General features: G+C 39.5%; 1 protein-coding gene across 7 annotated transcripts in view; it reads left to right on the forward strand.

Annotated features, from left to right (window-relative positions):
* The first annotated feature begins 56 nt into the window (after positions 1–56).
* Positions 57–24,462, forward strand: part of DROSHA (drosha ribonuclease III) — a 127,384-nt gene continuing 102,978 nt past the window's right edge. For 2 of the 7 annotated variants that reach the window (XM_030331948.1, XM_030331983.1), the window contains exons 1-10: positions 64–152; positions 1,206–1,333; positions 2,231–2,296; positions 3,297–4,130; positions 8,489–8,581; positions 14,529–14,639; positions 14,873–15,104; positions 18,396–18,537; positions 20,885–21,039; positions 23,966–24,046. In XM_030331948.1, the coding sequence (XP_030187808.1) occupies positions 2,277–2,296; positions 3,297–4,130; positions 8,489–8,581; positions 14,529–14,639; positions 14,873–15,104; positions 18,396–18,537; positions 20,885–21,039; positions 23,966–24,046 (1,668 nt within the window). In that variant the 5' untranslated portion in view covers positions 64–152; positions 1,206–1,333; positions 2,231–2,276. Of the gene's footprint in view, positions 153–1,205; positions 1,334–2,230; positions 2,297–3,296; positions 4,131–8,488; positions 8,582–14,528; positions 14,640–14,872; positions 15,105–18,395; positions 18,538–20,884; positions 21,040–23,965; positions 24,047–24,462 lie in introns of all 7 variants that reach the window. The other 5 variants (XM_030331958.2, XM_030331999.1, XM_030331992.1 and 2 more) reach the window with 5 other exon arrangements.

The raw sequence follows: 24,462 nt of genomic DNA on the forward strand, positions 1-24,462 counted from the left end.
TTTCTCTGTAGAGGTCCAGCTTTCTCCGGTTTGCTTTTTAATTTCCTTGGTTTCCTGTTCCGGAGGCGCGGGCGGCGCTACAGTCCTGGCGGCTGTAGAATAATCCTAGCTTTGCTTTGACGGCAACCTCGCGGCGCGAGAGCCTTTTGTAGGTAAAAGGGGCAACTTGCGGGTGTTGGAAGAGGGAGCGTTTCCGAGTGTCCGGGTTTAAACGGGGCTAAGAGCCCAGGGCTGGGGCGAGAGGCGCCTTTGAGTTATAGTCGTGCAGCCCCTCTTCAGTTCTGCAGCTAAGGGCAAAAAAGCGACCCTAGGCCCGAATCCCGCAAATAGAAATGAAAAATGAGACCTTTCATTCATTTGTGGAACGCAGGCGGTGGTCCAGGCCCGGGGCTGCCGGGGTCTCGGAGTGCCGCGAGACCCTGAGCCCAGCGCTTGCCTCGTGGGGCTCACAGTCTGGCGGGAGATGCAAACAGGGGAAACCGCAACTACAGATGAGCTCGACGAAGGTGACCGGCCTGCAGATGCAAGTGGGGGGAAAGGTGTTCTTAACGTAGTTGCGCACTTTGCAACTCTTTGAGCATAGGCTGATGTTCCTGGTCGTGTTAACTGTACAAAGCAGTTCCCTCAGTTTTCCTGCTTACAGACAAGCAGTCTAGGAGTAGACCTACGCCGCAAACAATTACTTTTCCAGTTGCAGTGAATTCCTTGACTTTTGAATTAAAATTTGCATCCATAAGATAGTCCGACTATGCCTTTAATGTGTCAGTTTCATAATTAGTGTTTTCAGATATTCTCTCCATAGAAACATCCATGAGGATCTAATCCTGAAAGTATAACTATTACACACTGTCCAACAGTGTTAGTGTTCTGTTTCGCACTTCTAGGTTCAGTACACTCCTTTGTATTCCTCCAGATCTGTGTTGAAATCTTTTCTCTTGTTTATTGCTTTATTTAAGGAAAATGTATTTGTAAGTGGATTGAGAGCTTGAGTCTTGCAGGCTGTGTGTCTTACTCAACTTTGAGTCTGTGGGGCCTGTGACATGTATAGGCTCATTGAATATTGTATGAATCAGTGAAAAGGTCCACTCTTTGGTTTTGATAATGCAAATCTGTGCTGGATATATGTGAAAGGGAAATGTACAGTAGCAAGTAGAAACATATGCCATTGGTGAGATAGTAAACATTTATTGACCACCTATGTGCAGGATGTTCTGCCAGGAGCTGTGAAGGATACAGAAATGACTTATGAATCAACCCATGTCCTCAAGGAGCTAATAACCTAGTGGAGAAGTTAGAAATGTACACACATGACTATAATATGAGGCAGTCTCTGGTAAGTGCTGTGAAAGAACTAAGTATGGACTAAGCAATGGTAGTCTAGGGGGAGTGGGATTATTTTCTAAAGGGAACTAGGCAAGGCTTTCCGGAAGAGGTGGCATTTGTAGGCAGATGAAAATTCAGTGGGCAGATTAATACGAGTAGGGAATTTTAGAAGAGTGGGAGCAAAGAACAAGCTGGCTGATAGCACCTGGTATGTTAGGCAACTGGGGAAATCTGGGATCATAGGCACTTCACAGGGAAGGTAATGGAGGATAAGCCTGCAAGAAGTTGGGTCCAGGTTGTGAAGGGCCTTAAATGCCAAACATGGAGTTTGAATTTGATTCCATTGGCCGTGAACCATAAGTAGCCTGTGGTGGCAAGATCAACTGGGTAGGTCCTGGGTTTATCATGAAGGTCTTAGCCTGAATAATAATCATAAGTCAGACCATATTTGGTGCCTACTAGTTATTAAGCACAGTGATTGGCACTGCTATATAATCTGAAATTATTTTCGTGAGCCTTTTGAAAATCTACCTTAAGCCTATTGGTAAAGCTTTTAGTTAGATAGACTTTAAGAGGATGCTTCTGCATTAAAGTTCTTTGCACTTAATATTTATTTATTTATTTAGTTTTTAAAACCTTTTGCTGAAGCTTAAGTATTTGGAAAGCCGTTCATGTTCACAGAATTCTTCAGTGGAAAGAGTTGAGAATGAAATCAAGGATAACTGTTGTGTTTACAAAGTTATCTTGTTAGTATGCTAAGTGCATTAGAGAATGCAAAAATCAATGTTAAGATAATTGCAGACATTAGCAGTTTGGGAAACATTTTTATGCGTGTTTTATTCTTTCTGTTCTCTCTGTTCTGTTTTATTCTTTCTGTTCTCCCTATTCTTTCTGTTCTGTTCTCTAGAGTTTATATTCTCTGTGGAAGATGTGACGTATCCAGACAGTACGTCATGATGCAAGGCAATACGTGGTGAGTAGTGTGACAGTCATGGCAGGGGTTTTGGAAGAACAGCGGGAAGAAGAGAAACACTGGCACTGGGCCCTGAGAGTGGGAAGGATTTATATATGTGGGGAGAGGAAGAAATGTGTTCATGAGGGCCATGTACATAGTTAGGAACCCAGACTGCCCTGATGGAACTTACAGTTCTGAGGTGCAGGCAAACATGAAAGGTGGAATTAATTGTGAATTGGAATTACTGTAGGAGCTGCCAAGAAGAAGCACAGAGTGTGAGAGCAGGGAGCCTGACAAAGGCCTGGTAGGTTGGTAATAGTGATTGGAGAAAGGCCAGCAGTGGCGTTATTATTGTAGCCAGGGGAGAAACAATGATGTGAAGTGGATGAACTCCGGAAGTATTTATGAAGTAGAAGTGATGGGAATTTAAAACAAATTTTTGGCTAAGGGGGATAAGGGAGGAGAAGTTGTCAGATAATTCCCTGGTGTATGACTTGAGGAACAATACATGTTATTATCTATTGAGATAGGCAACACTGAAACGAGAGCCAGTGGTATTGTCTTGGCGGGGAAGGTCATTAATTCCTTTTGGGACATGTTATGTTGAATTTGCAGAGTCTCTGCTGAGTGTGGAGGAAGGTGAAGACAGGGAGATACTGGTGCAGGTGGAGAAAATGTGGGGTGTGTGGGTGGGATGACATGGCAAAGTTCACACTTTTGGGGAGCCTGAGCGAGGACATAATGGCAAACGTTTAAACAATGGGATGTTGAGTTGGTCATTCTCGAGGAACAGCTTTAGGGAGTGACGGAGTCCAGGGACTGAGACAGGGGAAGAGGAGTGTATTGGCCTTGAGGAGTCTGAGGTGTTACAGAGAACTCAACGTTAGATGGGTGGAATATTCCTGTGGCTGAAGGGGTCTGTCAGTTGCTCTTGAAGATGATCAGGCATTGTGAAACCCAGCTTATGGTGAGTTTTTAGTTCTTTTTCCCTTTTCTCTTTTTCTTTCCTCCCACAAAGTCATAGAATGTCGTTCCACCCAGGACGAGGGTGTCCCCGAGGGCGAGGAGGACATGGAGCCAGACCCTCAGCCCCAGCCTTCAGGCCCCAAAATCTGAGACTACTTCACCCTCAGCAGCCTCCTGTGCAATATCAATACGAACCTCCAAGTGCCCCTTCCACCACATTCTCGAACTCTCCAGCTCCCAGTTTTCTCCCTCCACGACCAGACTTTGTACCCTTCCCTCCACCCATGCCTCCGTCAGCGCAAGGCCCTCTTCCCCCCTGCCCTATACGACCCCCCTTCCCCAACCACCAGATGAGGCCCCCCTTCCCAGTGCCTCCCTGTTTTCCTCCTATGCCGCCTCCGATGCCCTGTCCTAATAACCCCCCAGTCCCTGGAGCACCTCCAGGACAAGGCACTTTCCCCTTCATGATGCCCCCTCCTTCCATGCCCCATCCCCCACCACCTCCAGTCATGCCACAGCAGGTCAATTATCAGTACCCTCCAGGATACTCACACCATAATTTCCCACCTCCCAATTTTAACAGCTTCCAGAACAACCCCAGTTCTTTCCCACCCAGTGCTAATAACAGCAATAGTCCTCATTTTAGGCACCTCCCTCCATACCCACTCCCAAAAGCTCCCAGTGAGAGAAGGTCCCCAGAAAGGCTCAAGCACTACGAGGATCACAGGCACCGGGATCACAGTCACGGGCGAGGTGAGCGGCATCGGTCCCTAGATAGGCGGGAACGAGGCCGAAGTCCTGACAGAAGAAGACAAGAGAGCCGCTACAGATCAGATTATGACCGAGGGAGGACGCCGTCACGTCACCGGAGCTATGAGCGGAGCAGGTAAAGCACAAACACGTGTGTTTTTAATGAACTGCAGAGGTCCAGACATGGGCCATTTGTATTTCTCCGCAAACCAGACCAAAAAAGTTCAACAGTGCATTTTGATTTATAAAGGGAAGAATACATGTTATGGGCTGTTTTAAAGAGGGACAGACAACTGACATGTCAGAAAAAGCCACTTTTGAAAAGCATTTCAAAATTAATGTAAACTCATTTCAATGAGTGTAAGCTGATTACGCTGTATAATACAGCTGACATTTTAATGGTGATCTAATGGAAGTTCATTAGATTTTTCGCATGTTTTTTGCATTATCGTATTTACTTTTGTTGTATGATCACCGTGTCAGCTTACAGCACCTGAGTTCTTTTGGAATTGATCTGTGTATGTTATCAATTAGGAATCAAAGTAGTGAAGCAGAACTTGCTTTCTGGTTTTTAGGGTAAGTGGGAGTTTATTGTACGTAATTGCCTTCTTGCTTTGTTTCCTTGTAAAATGCAGTGACATTGGTTACACATCAAAGTTTTCAAAATAGCTTTTAACCTGTTTTGTTGCATTGAAGTGTATTCATACTGAAGAAAGTTATATTTTAAAAATACCGTTTTATTCCAGATTACATGGTTTTTTTTCCCCAAAAGACCAAATATGTACATATATAAGGAAGTAAGGTTTCCAGCAGATACTTCTTTTTTTGTTTAAAAATTTTTTTTATGTTTATTTATTTTTGAGAGAGACAGAGCATGAGCGGCAGAGGGGGAGAGAGAGAGGGAGACACATAATTCATAGTAGGCTCCAGGCTCTACGTTGTCAGCACAGAGCCTGATGTGGGGCCTGAACCCATGAACTGTGAGACCATGACCTGAGCCGAAGTTGGATGTTTAACCTCCTGAGCCACCCAGGTGCCCCTCCAGCAGGCATTTCTAAACTGAGATTCATAGATGGGTTTGTAGAAATGTTCTGAAATTAATATGCAGCATTTTATATGTATGCATGTTTTTCTGTAATTGGTAGCTTACAGCAGAATCTCGAGGTGGTGTGAATCTATTTCTTCAAAACTCTAAGAACTATTGGTGTAGATGGAAAATACAAATCTACATATTTTTTGTAGATAACGATCATACCAATTAATTTGTACCTTTGGCAAACTCTTTGTATCGTTGAAGTTTTCCAGAGGTGGAGCTAATAGTGGTGCTTCTCTTTCTGTCCCATAAGGTGTGTTTACCTTCATTGTCCTGTGGCGCTTCTGTGCTAATCTGTGGCATCACTTTGCTTCTTGGTTTCCATGTTTTTCTCATGGCTGTTGGCTTGATTCTGATTGAACATTTTGCCAGTAAGTGGTGGTGGTCATTCTCAGTCCTGAAGGGAGTTACTAATGCTTGGAGGGTTGGAAACAAAATGTGTTGTGTCCTCTCCCTGACGCCCAGTGGAAGATGGAAGGGAACTTGCTTCCTGCAGGGATGACTGATTTCTGGTGGGCCAGAGCTGACTGAAGTTGGTGGACTTTAAAAAATATTTTCAGCATGAGTTATGTCTCTGGTCAATTTTGTCCTTAATTATTCTGTGATGGGTTAATTAGCAGAGGCTGTGATAGTTTATTTTATAATTTTGTGGCGAAAATCTGATCTGAAAAGTGTTTGTTAATAGTTTTCTGTAAACCTTAAAGTGATGATAATCCTTTTTCTGGGGAGACACTTTGTTGCAAACTTTAGCATTCTAGAAGGCACTTTTTTTCCTTTTTGGGGTGCTGCACTTAGAGGAGTTTTTAGGGTTCTGCTGTAAAACATTCTGTAAAATTCTTCCATAAAAAAATTCTTGCATCAGGTTTTAATTTGGGGCTATGTATTTGTTTAAAGAAATTCATGTTCTGTCAACTGAGGATCTCTATCAGTAAGTGAAATTAAGTGCTGAGAATTACCACCAATCTTCGTTATCCTAAACCATAACTCCTTTACTGTGAAGGACCTATTTAGGCAGTTAGCTCATCTTTCTAAATGGCCTTTATTTATGTTGGAGTTGTTTTGTAACATCCTTGGGGGTGTTTGTCCTGGAGCTGCCCCAGTGTCATGGCCACATTATAATCGGCTTCCTTTGAGGTCTTACGTAGAGTGCCAGTCACCTGTCTTATGTGGAATGTTTTTGTGAAATAAAAATGGGGTGTGTGAAGTCCCAGTGTAACTGCTAGAAGTATATTGGAGAAAACCAAAACTTCACAAATCTGTGCAGTAAATTGTGTTGAGTTTATTCAAATTCTGTAGTCTGTCCTCTGGCTACTTGTCCCCTTATTCCTTAGGATAAGTCAGTCTATCCTTTTTCAGATTCCATCTTTCTTCTTTTTCTTCTCCAAAATGTGCTTGAATAGTAATTACCAGATTGTTTTAGGACAAACTGTTTTTAGAGGAAGTTTGTGAAGAAGTGGATCTATGTATTTGTTATTATGAAAGATCAAAATTACTATGGGGAATGGGAAAAGAAACAGCCATAGATGCAGTGCACTGAGCATGCTGTTTTGCAGTGTGGTGGGACTGGTGCAATGGCTTCCTATAACTGAGTGGTGTTAGAGCACAACAATCCCTGTAGCTGGCCTGTTGAGTACAGTGTGTAGCCATCAGAGAGCTAGTATTATATACCTTATATATCTCAGTGCCTGCAGCTAAGGAAGAGTCTTTGGAAGAGTAACCCAAACATTGTTTTTCTTGCTCTAAATGGGTTCATTACATAGTGTTAACTAATGTGGTTTGTAACCAAATTGGCCTTTTCAGTTCATACCAACTCAGAGGTAGCAGTCATCATCAGAAGTGTCATTCTCAAATGCAAAATTCTATTGCCTAGATGTTAAAATACAAACAAAAATCAAGAGTGTCCTTTCAATAGAGTTTGATTTGGAAATTATTATTATTGGCAATTATTCTCAGCTGCCATCAGTACACATATCTGTTGTGTGTTACCACTCACTAGTTGGGATTTTACTGCTTAAAAGTAAACTGTAATTTTTTAAATTTATTTTTTAAGTGACCTCTGCATGCACTGTGGGGCTTAAACTTACAACCCAGAGATCAAGAGTTGTATACTCTACGCACCGAGCCTGCCAGGCGCCCCAGTAAACTGTAATTTTAGAAGTGTATCAGATAAAGAATGTAGAATCCCAAGCTCTGGCCACTTTATTTTAGACAGCTGGTGTGTCCCTGAGGCTTATGTATATGGTAAAAGTATCATTCAGTGGAATCTTTCTTGAGGAGGGAGTGACCTTTAAGTGAAAAAACATTTCCTGTTTTAATATCTAAACAGTTACATTTTTCTATCAGTTCTGTAAGTTTTGATTTTCAGTGTATTTACATTTCTTCTATTTGGCTATAGGTTGGGGGATATTTTTGATTTCAGACATTTTTATAGTCTTGCTGGACTCAGGCTAATACATTTTTTTTACATGCTGAAATGGGGTGGTTATTTCCCTTAGACTTAGTTGTGATTGACACACACTAGAGTTCCAGTTTTGTTCAAGATCTTCATTGTACTTATTAAATAGACTCAGACATTATTATTGTTATTACTAAATTCCCGTTTTACATTGAAAGGTTTTAAAATCCCCTATTTTATTTTACATTGTGTAAACTGTGTCTCTATTTAGAGTTGTTTTCAGATTAAAACACTATTTAAAGGTAAAGTGACTTACAGTCTCATGGCAGTTAATGAATGATACCTAGAACTATAACTCAGGCCTTTTTTTTTTTATGTTTTTATTTATTTTTGAGAGAGAGAGATATAACACATGTGGGGGAGGGGCAGAGAGAGAAGGAGACAGAGGATCCAAAGTGGGATCTGTGCTGACAGCAGAGATCCCGATGTGGGGCTCCAACTCACAAACCGCAAGATCATGACCTGAGCTGAAGTCAGATGCTTAACCTACTGAGCCACTCGGGCGCCCCCAGAGTTTAGAACCTTAGCTTAATTTTTACTATAAAAGCTTTAATTTACATTTATTTGATGGATGAAATTTAGAATTTTCTAGCAATCACTAGGTAGTAGAGTCCTTTAAAGTTTTACCTATAGGTTACATAAAAGAATTGGCTGCTTGGAAGGTCTGGAGAGAAGATTATGATAAATCCCCTTGTTGCTTAGCATCAAGTATGACTTCTTTCTTCAAAGAAAACAACAAAAAATGTCCAAGTTAGTTAACTTCTGTAAAGAAAAAAACCTCCGTTATCCTTTAATAAATGATGAATAAAAATGTCCCATCGAGAATAGTGCCAGAAAAATTCTTAGGTGAGGTCCATTTATTTAGAAGATGAATTTATTCATTGAAAAGAGATGGTGTTTTTGAGTCTTTCTGTTGAAAACAGCTCTGTGTATTAATTCCTTTAAGAGAGCGGGAACGGGAGAGACACAGGCACCGGGACAGCCGAAGATCACCATCTCTGGAAAGGTCCTACAAAAAAGAGTATAAGAGATCTGGAAGGTAAGCAAGGAGTTGACACTGAAAGAAGTCATAGGATTATCTCCTTGAATTTAGGTTTTGTGCTTCTGCAAACATCACCAAGTCTTCAAAATAGCCTAAGAGTCTGTCCAAAATGCCCTATGAAAAGCTAAAACAGCCAGTAACTTAAAAACCTTTACTTTCAAGATGTATTGATGATGCACAAGGAAAATTTTGATAAATTTCCAAAAATTAGAAATTATACAAGCCACTTTTTCTGACCTCAGTTGCTATAAAACTGTATATGTTAATAATTCAAGGTTTTTAAAGTTTTTTTTTTTTTTTTTTTGAGAGAGAGAGGGAGAACACGAGTTGGGGAGGGGCAGAGAGGGAGAGACAGAATCCCAAGCAGGCTCTGTGCTATCAGCGCAGAGCCTGACGCGGGGCTTGAACCCATGAACCCCCGTGAGATCATGACCTGAGCTGAAATCAAGAGTTGGATGCTCAGCCAGTTGAGCCACCCAGGCACTCCAGTAATTCAAGGCTTTAAAAAGAAACCTTGGAAATTCATAATTATGCTCTCAAATTTACTTGTTTCAGAAAAAAAAAGAATAAAACTGCAGCCATACTTTATTTAGAAGAACGACATTGACATTGTTGTAAACCAAAACTTACAGGGTGTAACCAGTTCTATACTGAGAGGTAAAATCATGGTCTTATGTAATGGTAATTAAAAATAGCACTCTGGAATCTGACAGATTTGGGGTCAGTTATTTTCCCAATTTGGATATTAGGCAGAGTTATCTAACCTTTTTAAGCCTCAATGTCTTTGTCTAAAATAAGAGCAGTTTTACTTGCCTTTTTGCATGGTAAGGAGACGTTGAGAGAATGCATGTAAAAACACGTAGAACTGGGTCCAAAGTTAGTGCCAAATGAATGGTAACTATGTATGTGTGTATATATATATATATATATATATATATATATGCGTGTGTGTGTGTGTGTGTGTATATATATATATAGGTTAAAGTTATATTAATATGTATAAATATGCATATCTAATTACTGTCTGATCACTTGGCTCTACAAACTGGTAGAGTATAAGAAAAGCAGAAAAAAGGATTTAAAGATAAAAAGAAATTAATGAAATAGGAAAAAGAACTATAATACTGTAGCAATATTTGAAAATAAATGCAAGACTTCTTTCAAAGGTTATACAGTTCAAAAAGTGGCAAATCTGGAAAAGAAAAACATACATTCCATTAGGTATAAGAAAGAATGTATCATAAGAATGAAGGGGATTTAAAAAGTATAATATGTTGCTATAAGTACAGATACTATATTTACAAAATTTAAAAACTTGGATGTGATGGGTTGATTTCTATGAAAGCAAAAATTACAAACTTCACACAAGCAGAAAGTTTTAATAGGCTAATAACTGCGGAAAAAATGGAAAAAGTTGGATTTTTACCACTTCCAAAAATGTATTAAACTGTTCTAGGATACTGATGAAGATGGAAGGGAAAACAGAGATGGCAAAACCTAACCCAATGTAGAAAACTATAAAACAATCTGTTATGAATATGGCTATGAAAATTTTCAGTAGTGCGTTAAAGTAACAGTTTATTCCAAGATTGCATGGATAAATAGGTTAGTATCAGGACATCTATAATTAATTCTTTGTGTCAAAATCTGTAGAGTTATCTCTGTACCTGTCTATTAGATATTTAAAATAGAACCAGCATCCTTTTATAAATAGAAACTTTGGTAAACTAGGCATAAAAGCAGACTTTTTTAACATGATAAAAGAATATAGAATATTCTTAGAATACTCATAGAATATTATCTTATGAATATGATTGATACCATTTCAGAAGAGTCATATTTAATGTTGAAACCTTTCAGGCTTTCCCATACAAGTTAGAAAAAGGATTGAGGCTCCATTGCCTATCACTGTCACCTAACATTGTATAACTGAATGTTATACAATTCAGTTCTTCTTGAAGTGAATGAAAAACAGTGCATTCTCGTGTGTGCCAGGTATTGTACTGGTGTGAGTGAAACATTCACAAGAGTCCCCACTTTACAGGCATGAGAAAGTTAAGTGCTATGGGGAGTACTTTTGATAGAACAATTACATGTTCTGGGAACACAGCAGTGAAAGCTCAGTCTTGGGTAGTCAGAGAAATTGGTAGAGAAATTGGTATCTTACCTTTTTTATAATTGGTACTTGAAGTGTGTGTAGGAATGCATTAGAGAAGGGGATGGTGAAGGGAGAAAAAAGAGCACATGGGAAGGTTGCAGTGTGGAGAAGTGGCTCTGAGAGGGTCAAGCCTGGAGCTTGGGAAATAAGTTTAGACAGCTTTTGTAGTGATCCATACAAGAAGTGATTATGCCTACATCAGCTCAGTGACAGTGGTAACGGGGAACGGTAGAAGTAACTGAGAGGTGTTTGTGAGATCGAGTCAGTAGGATACTGATGGTGAGGGAAGAGCAGTCAGCACCTGAGATCTGGTGGCCCCCACTGGGGGTGGGGAGCACTAAGAAAGATGCAAGGTGAGTACAGTTTGGGCATGTGGAATATAAGAATCTGTGAGACAACCAGGTGAAGTTGTGCGGCAGTTTATTGGTTACACAGGTGTAAAGCCCAGAAAAGAGATCCCAGCTGGAAATACTAAATGCCAAGGATAGATGAGATTAGCTAGAGTTTGTTCAATGAGAAAGGGCCTGAGGAGGAGATAAGGGTAGGAAAAAAAGCCAGACACTGTGTTGGTAGATATTACTGAGGACCCATTTCAGGTTGGTGATTTTTAATGTAGAGTGCTGGAAACATCTTCAGTCTAGTGGTTTTCTTCTCCTGTGCCCAGTAGTTTGTGGGGAAGGCAGAAACTTGGATTCTGTGAGTTCCAACTAATGCAGTGGATGAGAAAATTAAAATCATAGATGTACATACTGCAAAGGAAGAAAAGTTATCATAGCCTGTACTATAGCTTATTGTTAAGAAACAATTTGTAGTTTGAATTTTGAAGTTTGGAGTGCCTGAGACACTTAGCTAAAAAAGGTGTTTTGCCCCTGTTTTGAAATGACCCTCTCAAAATCTTAAAGAAAAAGAAAAAGAACATTAATTGATATTCACAACAGACAACCCTGGCCATCCATCATTCAAGACACCTGCCTTAAGAGAAATGGAGTGAGGATATTTTTGCCCGTGTTTCTTGACAATAATAGTAAACATTTCATGGGCTTTTAGTACAGGTCAAAATGTCTGTGTTAGACAACCATATTAGCATTTAACTACCACTTTAATAGCTTGGGAATATGGGTAAGTGATGCAGTTTCTAATTCTGTTTCCTCTGTAGGAGATGTTCATATCTGCCTCATAGGATTCTTCTAAGGGTTAAATGTGAGTGTCAGTAAAGTACTTAGCAGAGTGTCAAGCTTGCAGTAAGCACTAAAATAAACATAGAAACCAAGCCATACCAGTGGGAGCTAAGAGTTGCCATTATTAGCTAATGGTATTAGCAGGAAAATTCAAGAGGATCAGCTAAGAAACCATGAGAATAATTCACTGAAGTTGACAGTTGTAAACAAACAAACAAAAAATCAAAATTAATATCCTTCCTAAATACCAGAAACACCTAAGAAAATGTAATGGGGAAAAAATATACGTTCACTACAGAAATTTTAATTAAAATAAAATATCTTGATAAGCTTAAAAAATACAGATCAGTGTGAAGAAAACTATCAGTGTAGCTGATGACAAGATGACGTAAATGAATGGAGGGCATGCTGTATTCCCATAGTGGAAGTAGAAGACAATGTTGTAAAAATACCAGTTTTCTTCAAAATAATGTACAGTATAACGTAACTTCAGTTGAACTGTGGGTTTTTAAACTTTATAATGATTTAAAATAGAAGTGAGAATAATGAAAAATAATAATGCAGGGATATTTGAGCAAAATTAAAATGTTCTATACCCATAATTATTAAAACAATTTGATATGGGTATAAAATATTCCAAATATTGAGCAACATTCAAGTATATATAAAAAAATTTACCTCTGTCATAAAATTGTTTCAAATCAGAGGAGAAACTGATGTGGGGACAATTGACAAAACATATGGAGGAAGAAACTAAAGTTAGATTTATGCCTTATATCTTAGAGAGGTAGAATAAAAAAATTTAACGTTAAAAAGTAACTGAAGAAAATAGAAAATATTTATTTAATTTTGGGGTGGGAAAGGATTCCAAACATAACACTAAGGCAGGCAGTATAAACAAGATCTCTAGGTTTGGCCATGTAAGTCCTATGTAGCAATAGACAGAATTAAAAGGAAAACAAAAAACTGAAAAAGGTTACATTACATTTGACAGAAGGGCAGTTATCTTTTTATTATTTATTTTAATGTTCATTTATTTTTGAGAGAGAGAGAGTGAGGATCTGAAGCAGGCTCTGTGCTGACAGCAGCGAGCCCAATGTGGGGCTTGAACTCCGAACCATGAGACCATGAGCTGAGTTGGACGCTCAACTGACTGATCCACCCAGGAACCCCAGAAGGGCAATTATCTTAATAAAAAAACTTTTTCAATAAAAAAGACTGTACTCCTAGTTTTAACAATACTGGCATAGCATATGACTCGGATGTTCATAAATGAAGTGACCGTGAAATGTTATTTCAATAGTGATAAAAAAAATTGCAAGTTAAATAAGACACTTCTTTCATTGGAATGGCAGAGATTAAAAACAGTCATGTTGACAGGATGTGTGGAAATGGGAACTCCCATATGGTTTTGATTTTAGTCTAGACTAGTACTACCTGTCTATAGAGAAGCCTTAAAAAAAGTACACATTCTTTGTGTGAAATAATTTGACAGGTTGCAGAGAATGCAAGTGTGTTCACAGTGGCATTGTTTATGATGACAAAAAAAATAAATGGTAACCTTAATGACTATGATCAGATTTGTTAAATTATGGCATACATGTGTAAATGAATAATACGCACCTATTAAAAGTGGTTCAGGAATGGATGCTTATTGAAGGGTATTCCTGATTTTCTTTTGAGAAGGGCAGGCTATAGAGTTGTGTGCTTTTTTGTTGTTGTTAAATGTGTGTATTTTTATGTATATATCGTCATATTTATAGGTTTTAACACATTTGTTAAATATAGCAGTTATTTCTTAGTGGTTTTATGGATGACGAGTTTGTTTTTTTTTTTTGTTAATGCTTTATTTTTCTACAGTGGGCGTATATATATTTTACTTTACAGTAACTTTTCTGGTAACAAAATAATATTTAGAAGTTATATCAATAAGTAATCAATATATAATCTAATTACCCACCCTTTCCCCCTCGATGTATACACACCTACATACTCACACTTTCCCTGTCATAAAGTTAGCAGTTACTGGTAGAGTTGATGAGAATAGTTAATTTGTGACTTTGATCCAGATGTGAGCTTTCTTGGATAATACTGACTTTGTTAGTGTTGCTGCAGAGGATGCTACCATAATACTAATACAACAGTTTCTCTCCTTGGCTAGATTCTCAGGGTGTGTATGGTTGCATTTAAATTTTTGGATGTCAAGTTAAAACCTGTCCTTTAGGTTTTTCTCTCTAAACACATCCATAGGATAGGCCTTTGCACATGTTAAGCCCTAGAAATTCAAGGAGATCGAGTTGTTTTTATCCTTTTTAAATGAATTAATATCAGTATTTGCAGGGATCAGAATTAGACAGAGTGGTGGTTCACTAAGTAGTAACCCAAGTCTGAGCTTCCAGAGAGATGGTTAGGGATGATATAACTGATTTTCTCTTAGATTATGGTCCTCAAGCTAAATTTATGGCCAAATTGAGACTGTGGTTTGTGAAGCCTTTTTTTTCCCCCTTGGCAAAGCAAGCTGTGGAGGATTCAAAAGTAGTATTCTCATTGCTGAGATTGTCCATATGTGGAGATTTTCAAATATTTCCGAAATATCTTTCTCTTCTAGGAGTTATGGTTTTCCAGTTGTCCCTGAACCTGCTGGATGCACACCAGAATTACCTGGGGAGATTATTAAAAATACAGATTCTTGGGCCCCACCCCCGGAGACTGTGAATCAGTAAGTAGATCTGGGGTAGGGCCTGGGAATTTGTATTTTTAAACAACTAACTTCAGGTGATTCTGATGCCACCAGACTAGTGTTTGGGAATCACTGGTTTAACAAAAGTAAATATGTTGATTTGGTATGGCATTTTTATTTTAGGTGAAAAAATGAACTAAACAGGTGAAATAGAATAATCTTACAACATAAGAACATTTTAAATAATTAGCCTCTTTTACCTCCCTTTAAAGTCGCTCCCCAAGTAGGGAGAAAAAGAGAGCTCGTTGGGAGGAAGAAAAAGACAGATGGAGTGACAGCCAGAGCTCTGGCAAAGAGAAGAATTATACCTCAATCAAGGAAAAAGAGCCAGAGGAGACACTGCCTGACAAAAATGAGGAGGAGGAAGAAGAACTTCTTAAGCCGGTGTGGATTCGATGCACCCACTCAGAAAACTACTACTCGAGTGACCCCATGGATCAGGTGGTAGGTCTGAGAAGCTATGACCAGGGTTTCTCAACTTTTGGCACCTTCAGCATTGGGAGTTGGGTAATTCTTTGTGGTGGGTGCCGTCCTGTACATTGTAAGATGTTGAGCAGCCTCTCTGAGTTCTGTGCACAGGATACTCCCCAGTTGTGAACCCAAAGCTGTCTTCAGACATTGCCAGATGCCCTCCACCCCTCTCCCCAGTGGAGAATCACTGCTGTAGACCAAAGCTGTCTTCCACAACCAAAGGCAAGAGTGCGGTAGATTAAAGTATCTCTTCGTTCTGCATTTTTATAACACTGTTAGTCTTGATAATGGTGGTTTTCTAAGTTTTCACACATAACTGCTTTATGCAGTTTGTGGTTGTGTTTGTATGTACATTCCCCCCCAACATGGGAAATAAGGAAGACTTTGAGTTTGTCTCTTAGAAGTCTGACCTTGACCAGAGATAAGCACAGGAAGTTTCCCATGCATATTGGCTGGTTTTGTGGAATGGCAGGGGTTATCACCCTTCATGGGCTCTTGAGAGAGCCTGTGCACAGGCTGCTCAAGGGGAGGTTCCTGGGCTCCGCAGCCCATGTGGAGTCTTTGTTGTGTCAGACTCCATGACTTCCTCTTTTGTATGCTTGTTTCTTTTGCCTTTTTTATCTTTTATCTTCATTTTATTTTTGGTCACTCTCTGTTTAGTCTCTCTCTTTCTCCAGGTAGGTGTTAGGACTCCATCCCATTAATTTAGGCCTATTTGCCACAGGGTAGACACAGAGTGACGCTCATTGATTAGATGGATGAGTGAAAGAATGATCGTCTATAGGTCTGAGATGTAAGTGGTTGGAGATGGTAGATTTTGTGTATGGGGTTAGATAAAAGAACATTCTGTTTGGAATTTTGTGAAAATAGCTTCTACTTGGCTTGGGCTCTTATCTGTAGAGAACATAAAAGTAGACTCTCTTGTCTTTGGGAAAAAGAATTTGAGAAATCTCATGATGCTGTGATATTTTACTTGATAAATTAGAGCAGGGTTTTAAGTCATGGTTCATGTGATACAGGAAAGGGAAAGCTCATGCTGAGCATTTTATGGTGCAACTTTACTCGTGCTTCTCATATCTTACTTAATTCTGAAAACAGTCCTGGAAAGAAGGTATCTGTTGGTTAAGCATGTTTGTAAATTATAATACTTGACGAATTGTGACTTAAACTGTGAGCCAGGTTTGTTTTTCTCAACAAGTTGTCTGGAAGGAAGTGGTGGCTGGTGTACATTTAGTGGCTCAGTGATGGCAGAGCTGGCTCTAGTTTGCTATCTGCTGCTTTTGGAGCATCCACTGTGAGTTGCAGGGTGACTGCAGGTGTCATGTTCTTACACACGTCTGTCCAGACACAGGATGCAAGGGCAGTGCTGTGTGGGGCCCAGCGTACCCATGGATCTTTCCTTCTATTCCTTCCCCAGAACTGTATCATATGTCTTTCCCAGGGCTTCATTTTCCATTGCTGCCATAACAAATTTCCATGGACTTTATAGCTTACCACAGCACATATTTATTATCTCACAGCTCTGTAAGTCAGAAGTCAAACTTAGGTGTTGCTGGCTGAATCAAACAAGGCTGTGCTCCATTCTGGAGAGAATCTGTTTTCTTGGCTCATTCAGGTTATAGGCAGAGTTCAGTTCCTTGTGGCTATAGGATGGTCCTTGCGTCCTTGTTGGCTGGCTGATGAAGGCTGTTTTCACCATCCTGAGGTCATGTGCATCCCTTGGCTCATAGGTCCCTTCCTTCATCTTCAAAACCAGTAGTGTAGGTCGCGTGTCTCTTGTGCTTTGAGGATCTCCAGCCTCTTCTTCCCTTGCACCTCTGATTCCATTGCGAAAGGTTCTCTGCTTTTAAGGGCTCATATTAGATTGGGCCCACCCAGATAATCCAGTATAATATCTTCTTCTCAAAGTCTGTAATCTTAATCACTATCTGCGAAGTTTTTTCTGCCACATAAGGTAACACACTCAGTTCCTGGGCGTTAAGGCAGGGACAACTTTGAGGGTCAGAGGGGGACTCTGAACCCACTTTTCCTAAGACCAGGAATTCTCTACCCCAAATCTGAAGGGAATCATGGTTCTTTTAGCAAAGAAGAAAAGGAGAATGGCTGCCATGGATATTATTCTTAAAACAAAATAAAATAGCAAAGGTTCAAAGAGTTTACACAGGCAGTTTTTTTTTTTCTTGTATATTTTATGGGTATATTAAAATTGGTGTAGAAGGAAGGCTAATAAACTGTAAGCCCAACATTTGCCTTTGTGTTTTGTCATCTGGTGCAGAGAGGTGGCAAGAATGTCAGCTGTCCTCGCATTGCCAGTGTCAGTAATGAGCTGGGGCTTTGAAAAGCAATTACCCTCTTTTGGGATAACTGCAGATTTTATGATTTGCTTTAATTTGCTTTTTCTGTCTGATAGGTCTGGTCTTTACATTTTGGAAATTACTAAGTTGAAGAATATGGACATTTAAAGTGATTTCATCCTGGGAAGAGAGAGTGGGGGAAAGTGGAGAGTTTCCTCTAGGAATGCATTGTAGAATCCTGTGTTTGTGGAGTGTGGGTGTGTTGGTGTATGGGTGTGCGCATGTGAGTGTGCATGTATGTGTGTGTGTGTGTCTGTGTTCCTGTGTTTTATAGGGTGTATTTGTGGGGGGGGGTCTATGTTTCTTATTGAAAAAAATTTTTTATTTGAGTATAATTGACAATGTTACATTAGTTTCAGGTATACTACATAGTGATTCAACATCTTTGTTATGCTGTGCTCACAAGTGTAGCTACCATCTGTCACCATGCAATGCCAATGTCAACATCGCAATGTCATTGACTGTATTCCCTATGCTGTGCCTTTTACTCCTGTGACTTCTTCATTCCATAGGATATTTATGTTTGATCATTGGGTTGATGTGGAAGATAGACTATCAGTGATTTTCAGTAGTGGGGAAATGTATGTTCCCTAGGAGAGTGTGAGATATCATGAATTCTTGGGTGGCGGGGGTCATGATTTATTTTTTCATATCAAAAGGCATAGGTGAACAGTTTTTATATTTCTTCTGGATGTTGGCAAGTACATTTTCCTGAAGATTGTGTTAGCCGTAAATGTGTGTGATTCAGAACACCCATGCCAGCATTGGCCATTTTGTTTTTAAATGTTTGTTAAATTGAAGGAAATGGCATCTTGCTGTTACAAATCCTTGATTATTTGTGAGGTTGTATGTGTCTTTGGTATGGCTATTACTAATGTAGTTCCTAATATTGATTCTTTATTTCTCAAAGGGAGATTCTACTGTGGTTGGAACAAGTAGGCTCCGTGACTTATACGACAAATTTGAGGAAGAACTGGGGAGTAGGCAAGAAAAGGCCAAAGCTGCTAGACCTCCATGGGAGCCTCCTAAGACGAAGCTAGATGAAGATTTGGGTGAGTTAGAAGTTACGAGACCAAGGCCCTGTGCTCCTGTTACTGCTTAAACCTCGGCTTTGGGGATATGTTCTTGAGAGTCGTATATTGAAATTTCCTCTTTTTCATTTATTTTCCTTAACTATAGTAGCAATATATATAAAAGTAGAACTTTCTCTGTTTTGATCTTATTTTTCCTTAGTTGCATTAAGCAGAATACATAAGCGATCTCATTTGTAAGGTATGCTAACAATTGTGTCCCTTGTAGAACTGTCCAGTCTTAGAATCAGCACCATAGTCCAGCCTCTCCACCAGAAGCAGGAGTCTATTCCCTGTCACCTGTGCCTCTAATGGGCAGGCATTCCCTTGTGGCTCTCTCCACTGCCAGGGAGCTCCTGCTTTGATGAGGAAATGCCAGCTGTAGGCCAGTTCTGATTGAAGGTTTCTCTCGACTCATATGGATAGTTTCCATAACTTTATCATGTGGTGATCTATTTTTTTTTCATGTGTATTGTGAGGTTCCAAGTAGATGCTGAGATCTTTGAGGATAGAAACTGCTTTTCACCACTTTGCAGCCTTAGCCCCTAACAGAAAGCCATTCATAGATCAGGCACTCCCTGTGCCTTTTCCCTGTTTTCTGGCTCTCATCTGCCACCTTCATTTTCCCAGCTGAGAGGCAGTGTCCATGGTGGGTAAAAGCACCGACTGAACCTCAGTTCAGACTCCTGCTCAGCCACTTGCTATATGACCTTGGGCAAGTGATTTCATTCTCTCCGTGCCTTACTTTTCTCATCTACAAAAGAAGGATGAACAGCGTCTATCTCATGCAGTACTCAAGAATCCAACCATGTCGGGGTTGGGTTTTATTACTGTGATGTACTGTTAATCTCTTGTAGGACTAATGTAAGTTCTGGGTCTGTTTTTTCATAAATATATATTTTTTTAAGTTTATTTATTTATTTTGAGAGAGAGAGAGAACATGAGCAGGGGAGGCGCAGAGAGAGGAAGAGAGTGAGAATCCCAAGCAGGCTCCGCACTGTCAGCTCAGAGCCCATTGTGGGGCTCAAACTCACAAACTATGAGATCATGACCTGAGCTGATATCAGAGTCACCGACTAAGCCACTCAGGCACCCCTAGGTCTGTTTTTTTAATTATGGTAAAATACACAGAACAGTAAATGTACCATTTAGCCATTTTGTAAGTATACAGTTCAGTAGTATTGAGACTATTTACATTGTGTGCTGTCTCCAGAACTCATTTTGCTCAGCTGAAACTCTGTATCCATTAACTCCCCAGTCCCTCCTTCCACCTAGCCTCTGGCAACTACCATGCTACTTTCTATTTCTATGAATACGACTACTCTAGGTACCTCATAGAAGTAGACTCACGTAGTATTTGTCTTTTTGTGACTGGCTTATATCACTTATCATAATCCTTAGTCTGTTTTTATCCAGTCACTTTCAAGGACTAAAATCTTTTATTGCTACTATGGGGAGGAGAAAATAATTTAAAATCTTCAGTCTGGTACTCAGAACCTTCAGTCTGGCATTTGTGACACTTAAACCCCTTACCTCCTGGTATTTTTCTGTGGGGACTTTGTCCAGTGCTTGTGCTCCTCCCTCCATGCTTTTGCCTGAGTGCCCCCTTTGCATTCTTTTCCTCTTATCCGCTCATCAGCCGAACTCCACCCCATCCGTGTGCCTGGGTCATGTGCACCTCTTCCAGGAAATCTCAATGACCTGAGTCAGGGTAGACTCGCCCTTTTCTGAATTACTACACCTATCTATCTATCTGTCTATCTGTCTATCTATCTATCTACTTATTTATTTATTTATTATTATTATTTTACTACTACACCTTTTTATTTTTATTTATTTATTTATTTATTTTAAATTTTTTTTCAACGTTTATTTATTTTTGGGACAGAGAGAGACAGAGCATGAATGGGGGAGGGGCAGAGAGAGAGGGAGACACAGAATCGGAAGCAGGCTCCAGGCTCTGAGCCATCAGCCCAGAGCCCGACGCGGGGCTCGAACTCACGGACCGCGAGATCGTGACCTGGCTGAAGTCGGACGCTTAACCGACTGCGCCACCCAGGCGCCCCATTACTACACCTTTTTAAATGTGAGACTCCATACCGCTGCTGTGGTTTGCATTTTCCCTGGCATTGTTCATTAGGTCTTTCTCTAAAACTCTTGTTTTCATTGCTTCCTTAATTAGATTGTGACTTAGCAGTATGGGCTGCATTATTTTCCTGGTATTGCCTAGCAGAGTGCTTGGTGTGGAATAGGCTCCCAAATGTTTGCTGAAAGAAAAAACCATTGTAAAATTTCTTCATCTTCTCTGTTTTCCCTTGCCCTCTATTAGAGAGTTCCAGTGAATCCGAATGTGAGTCTGATGAGGACAGCACCTGTTCTAGCAGCTCAGACTCTGAAGTTTTTGATGTCATTGCGGAAATCAAACGTAAAAAAGCCCACCCTGACCGACTTCACGATGAACTTTGGTACAATGACCCAGGCCAGGTGCGCGTGTTTTTATGCCGTGTTCTTGCTACAAAGGTTGCAAACCCACACATCACATTTATGACTCCGGGCTCAGAAGATGCATGTTGGCTAGTATGAAAACTGAATTTTACTCTCAGGGTTGTATGTCATCCCTCAGAGCTTATTCCTCTTCAGCTTCAGAGTTCGGCACCAAAGCATAAGTACCAGAGCAACTGTCTCTTGAATCATGTTTGACGATGTTTGTAAATTCCATGTTAGGGAGCAGGATAATGGTGCTGCCTCATTAAAGTTGCAGTAAACGGAAAGAGACAAATGGTAGGCTGAGGGAGAGAGCACTTGTAGGTCTTTTTAAAAGCAATTCATCTGGAAGGTATCTTGCAGCAATATAGTAAACAATAAGTCCTGTAAGACTTCATATTTCTTAGCTGGTAATAGTCACAATTACTTGTAAGTTCTTTTCCTATTAAGCATTTTTGAGCTAACGATGTCATGGCTGGACATAATCATTTTTATTTTTACTTACTGTTTTATTATGAAGTAATACTTAATACCAAATAGTATCTTTATAAAAGATTTATTTTACAAATATACAACACCTGCAAAAATAGTATCTTTAATGCACATGAAGTTATTAAGCTTAATAAAACATACACCTATAAAAAGATACTTTATATTAATTTGAATGCTTTTCTGGTTCTTATTAGATGACTGCTATCTAAGTGGTTTGTTGGTTTTTTTTTTTATACAATTAATATAGTTGGAGTACCTGAACAGAAATGTATTTTGTGGTGCTTTTTGCTCTCTTGGAATTGAGCAGAAATGTTTAAAAATTGCAAATGTGTTTTGAAACTTACTTTGATTTATTAACCATGTATATGATCTCTGTGAATAGCTTTACTGAGTTATAATTCACATACCATCCAGTTTACACACTTAAAGTATACAATTCATTTTTTGTGTTTCTGTTCACAAGATTTAACAGTCATCATCACAATTTAATTCTGGAACATTTTTGTTTCCCTGGAAAGAAATCCTGTGTCCATTAGTTGTCCCTCCCCTTTCCTCGTGTGTGGTCTTTTCAATGCACATAGTTCTATCAGGAAGCTTATCCCTCAGTTTATGTCCATTCTTATTTTTATTAGAGATTACAGAGGCTTCCAATATAGATAGTCTCACTCTTCTGTTTACTGTTTAGTTTCGTGTCCTCTGTACAGTTGAACCTTGTAAAGTGCTGATTTGCACTGGGGCCAAGACCCTGGTAAAGGCAGGAATTAGGATGTCTGTCTACATCCTTGCAAATCAGTGAGGATGAAGTGATTTTTCTACTGACCAGCATTAGGAGTGTGTTGTGATTTTTGAGGGAATCCCATCACATCACTGTTTGCCAGCTGTTACTTTGAATAATAACTTTTTTTTTAATGTTTATTTTTGAGAGAGAGAGAGTATGAGCTGGGGAAGGGCAGAGAGGGAGACACAGAATCTGAAGCAGCCTCCAGGCTCTGAGCTGTCAGCACAGAGCCCGACGTGGGCTCAAACCTACAGACCATGAGATCATGACCTGAGCCAAAGTTAAAGGGTTAACTGAGCCACTGAGGTGCCCCTGAATAATATCTTAATGTGATTTTCTTTTTTTTTTACATAGCAATGTTATTCCTCTGCTGTGCTACCTGAAGCTTTAGATTTCACAAAAGGATAAAGAAAGTTACAGTTTTTCATTTTAATACTTCTTTTCAAAGATTTATTGAGACATTTTCCTTGGATGTGAGTTATAAATCCCTAGAACTTTAAAGAAACGTGTGTTATGTGTGCGTTGTGTACATACATATGTATATATATACATATATATAACATATACATATTAACACATACGTATTTTATAATTAATACCAAGAAAGTGAGAGATGGATTCTCCCTTCTCCAAACTGATGCTCTCTGGTCTCTCTTTTGATTCACTGTTACCATCTGTATTGAATAAACTCACGAAACTGGCTTTTAAAGCCCTTGATGATTTTGACCTCAGTTCTGTTTCTGTAGTCTTCTTGCTGACGTAAATGATCTATTCTGTTTAGATGGGTCTCATGTCCCTGGAGCATAACATAGGATTTCTTCCTTCCCTTTTTTTCTCATGCTGGTGTCTTGTGTAGAATAGCCATCTTCTTCTCCTGTCCTGTTCTGCCTTTCACATTTTGTTTCTGAAGCCAGTGGTATCTCCACCTGGACTTTTTTTCCTTTTTCTTTAAATTACTAAGTATATCATATGTATGTTATCTCTCCTGTATAGAATAAATATTCCTTGAATACCTGAGTTGTCACCCTCCTTCCCCCCACAATGCTTAGCAACCATCTTTTTGCCCAAGAGGCGCTCAGGAATTATTCACTCATCTTATCATGTGGGTGCAGTTCATGGCAGTAAAATGAATTCAGGTGAAAAAACAGATGTTGACTCACCTGATTAGCACTGAGCTAATGCTACTCTGCTTCTAGTGGCATTTTTTCCCCCTCTGCTTTAGATACGTTTAGGTTTCTCTTTTGGAAACATTAAATTTGGAGGTCACCTTCAAAGCATTCTGTGTGTTCCTTCAGGGTATAAAATATGCTTTTCTTTTGTGAAAGAGTCATTTTTCCTGAAATAAGAAATAGGAGAAACACACTGAAAAGTGGTAAGAGAAGATGGGGGCAAACAGTGCAGTGACATTGATATTTTCTGCTTGGTTGCACAAATAACTTGGGAATCCAGCAGTGTCATACAGTTTCCCTTTATCAGACAATATAGACAGTTTGCAGCTTTATTGGTTTTGGAACATCCGTTTAATCTTCTAACCGTGACAGCCTCTTCAGAGCTTCTGTACTCATGACATTAAAACCCACACAGTTTCTGAGGCATCATTGTGCATGGTGTGGATTTTCCCCCCAATAAAAAAGAATTACATTCTGTTTCTGACAGATGAATGATGGGCCACTCTGCAAATGCAGCGCCAAAGCGAGACGCACAGGAATTAGGCACAGCATTTATCCTGGAGAAGAGGTAACTGATTTGGGTTATTATATTTGTAAGTGCTGAGAAGCCAGAAGTAGACAGATGCTGTTGCTGTTCTTTTCCTATAAATGAAATAATACCATCAAAATAGTCTTTTTATCTTCCCCTAATAGTCTCTGTTACTGATAATTGGAGAATAAAAGTACTTGGGTTTTGGGGTGGGAGTAGGGAATGTTATCAAGGAAACTTAAAAACGTTTGGAAGTTTCATTATTTGAAATAGGCAGGGTGTATTTGAGGGGTTTTTGTGGTTATTCATATCTTAAAACTGTGCATACAGTGAAATTTTTCATGTTTTCTTATAAATGGTTATGAGTTACCTTGGAAAAATGATCTTACTAAGGCACATGTTCTCTTACCTTTGGGGTATGTAAGGGTCTGTTGTTGTCTCCGTTAGTCTTTGTT

Source organism: Lynx canadensis, chromosome A1 (assembly GCF_007474595.2).
Source record: "Lynx canadensis isolate LIC74 chromosome A1, mLynCan4.pri.v2, whole genome shotgun sequence".
Taxonomy (NCBI): Eukaryota; Metazoa; Chordata; class Mammalia; order Carnivora; family Felidae; genus Lynx; species Lynx canadensis.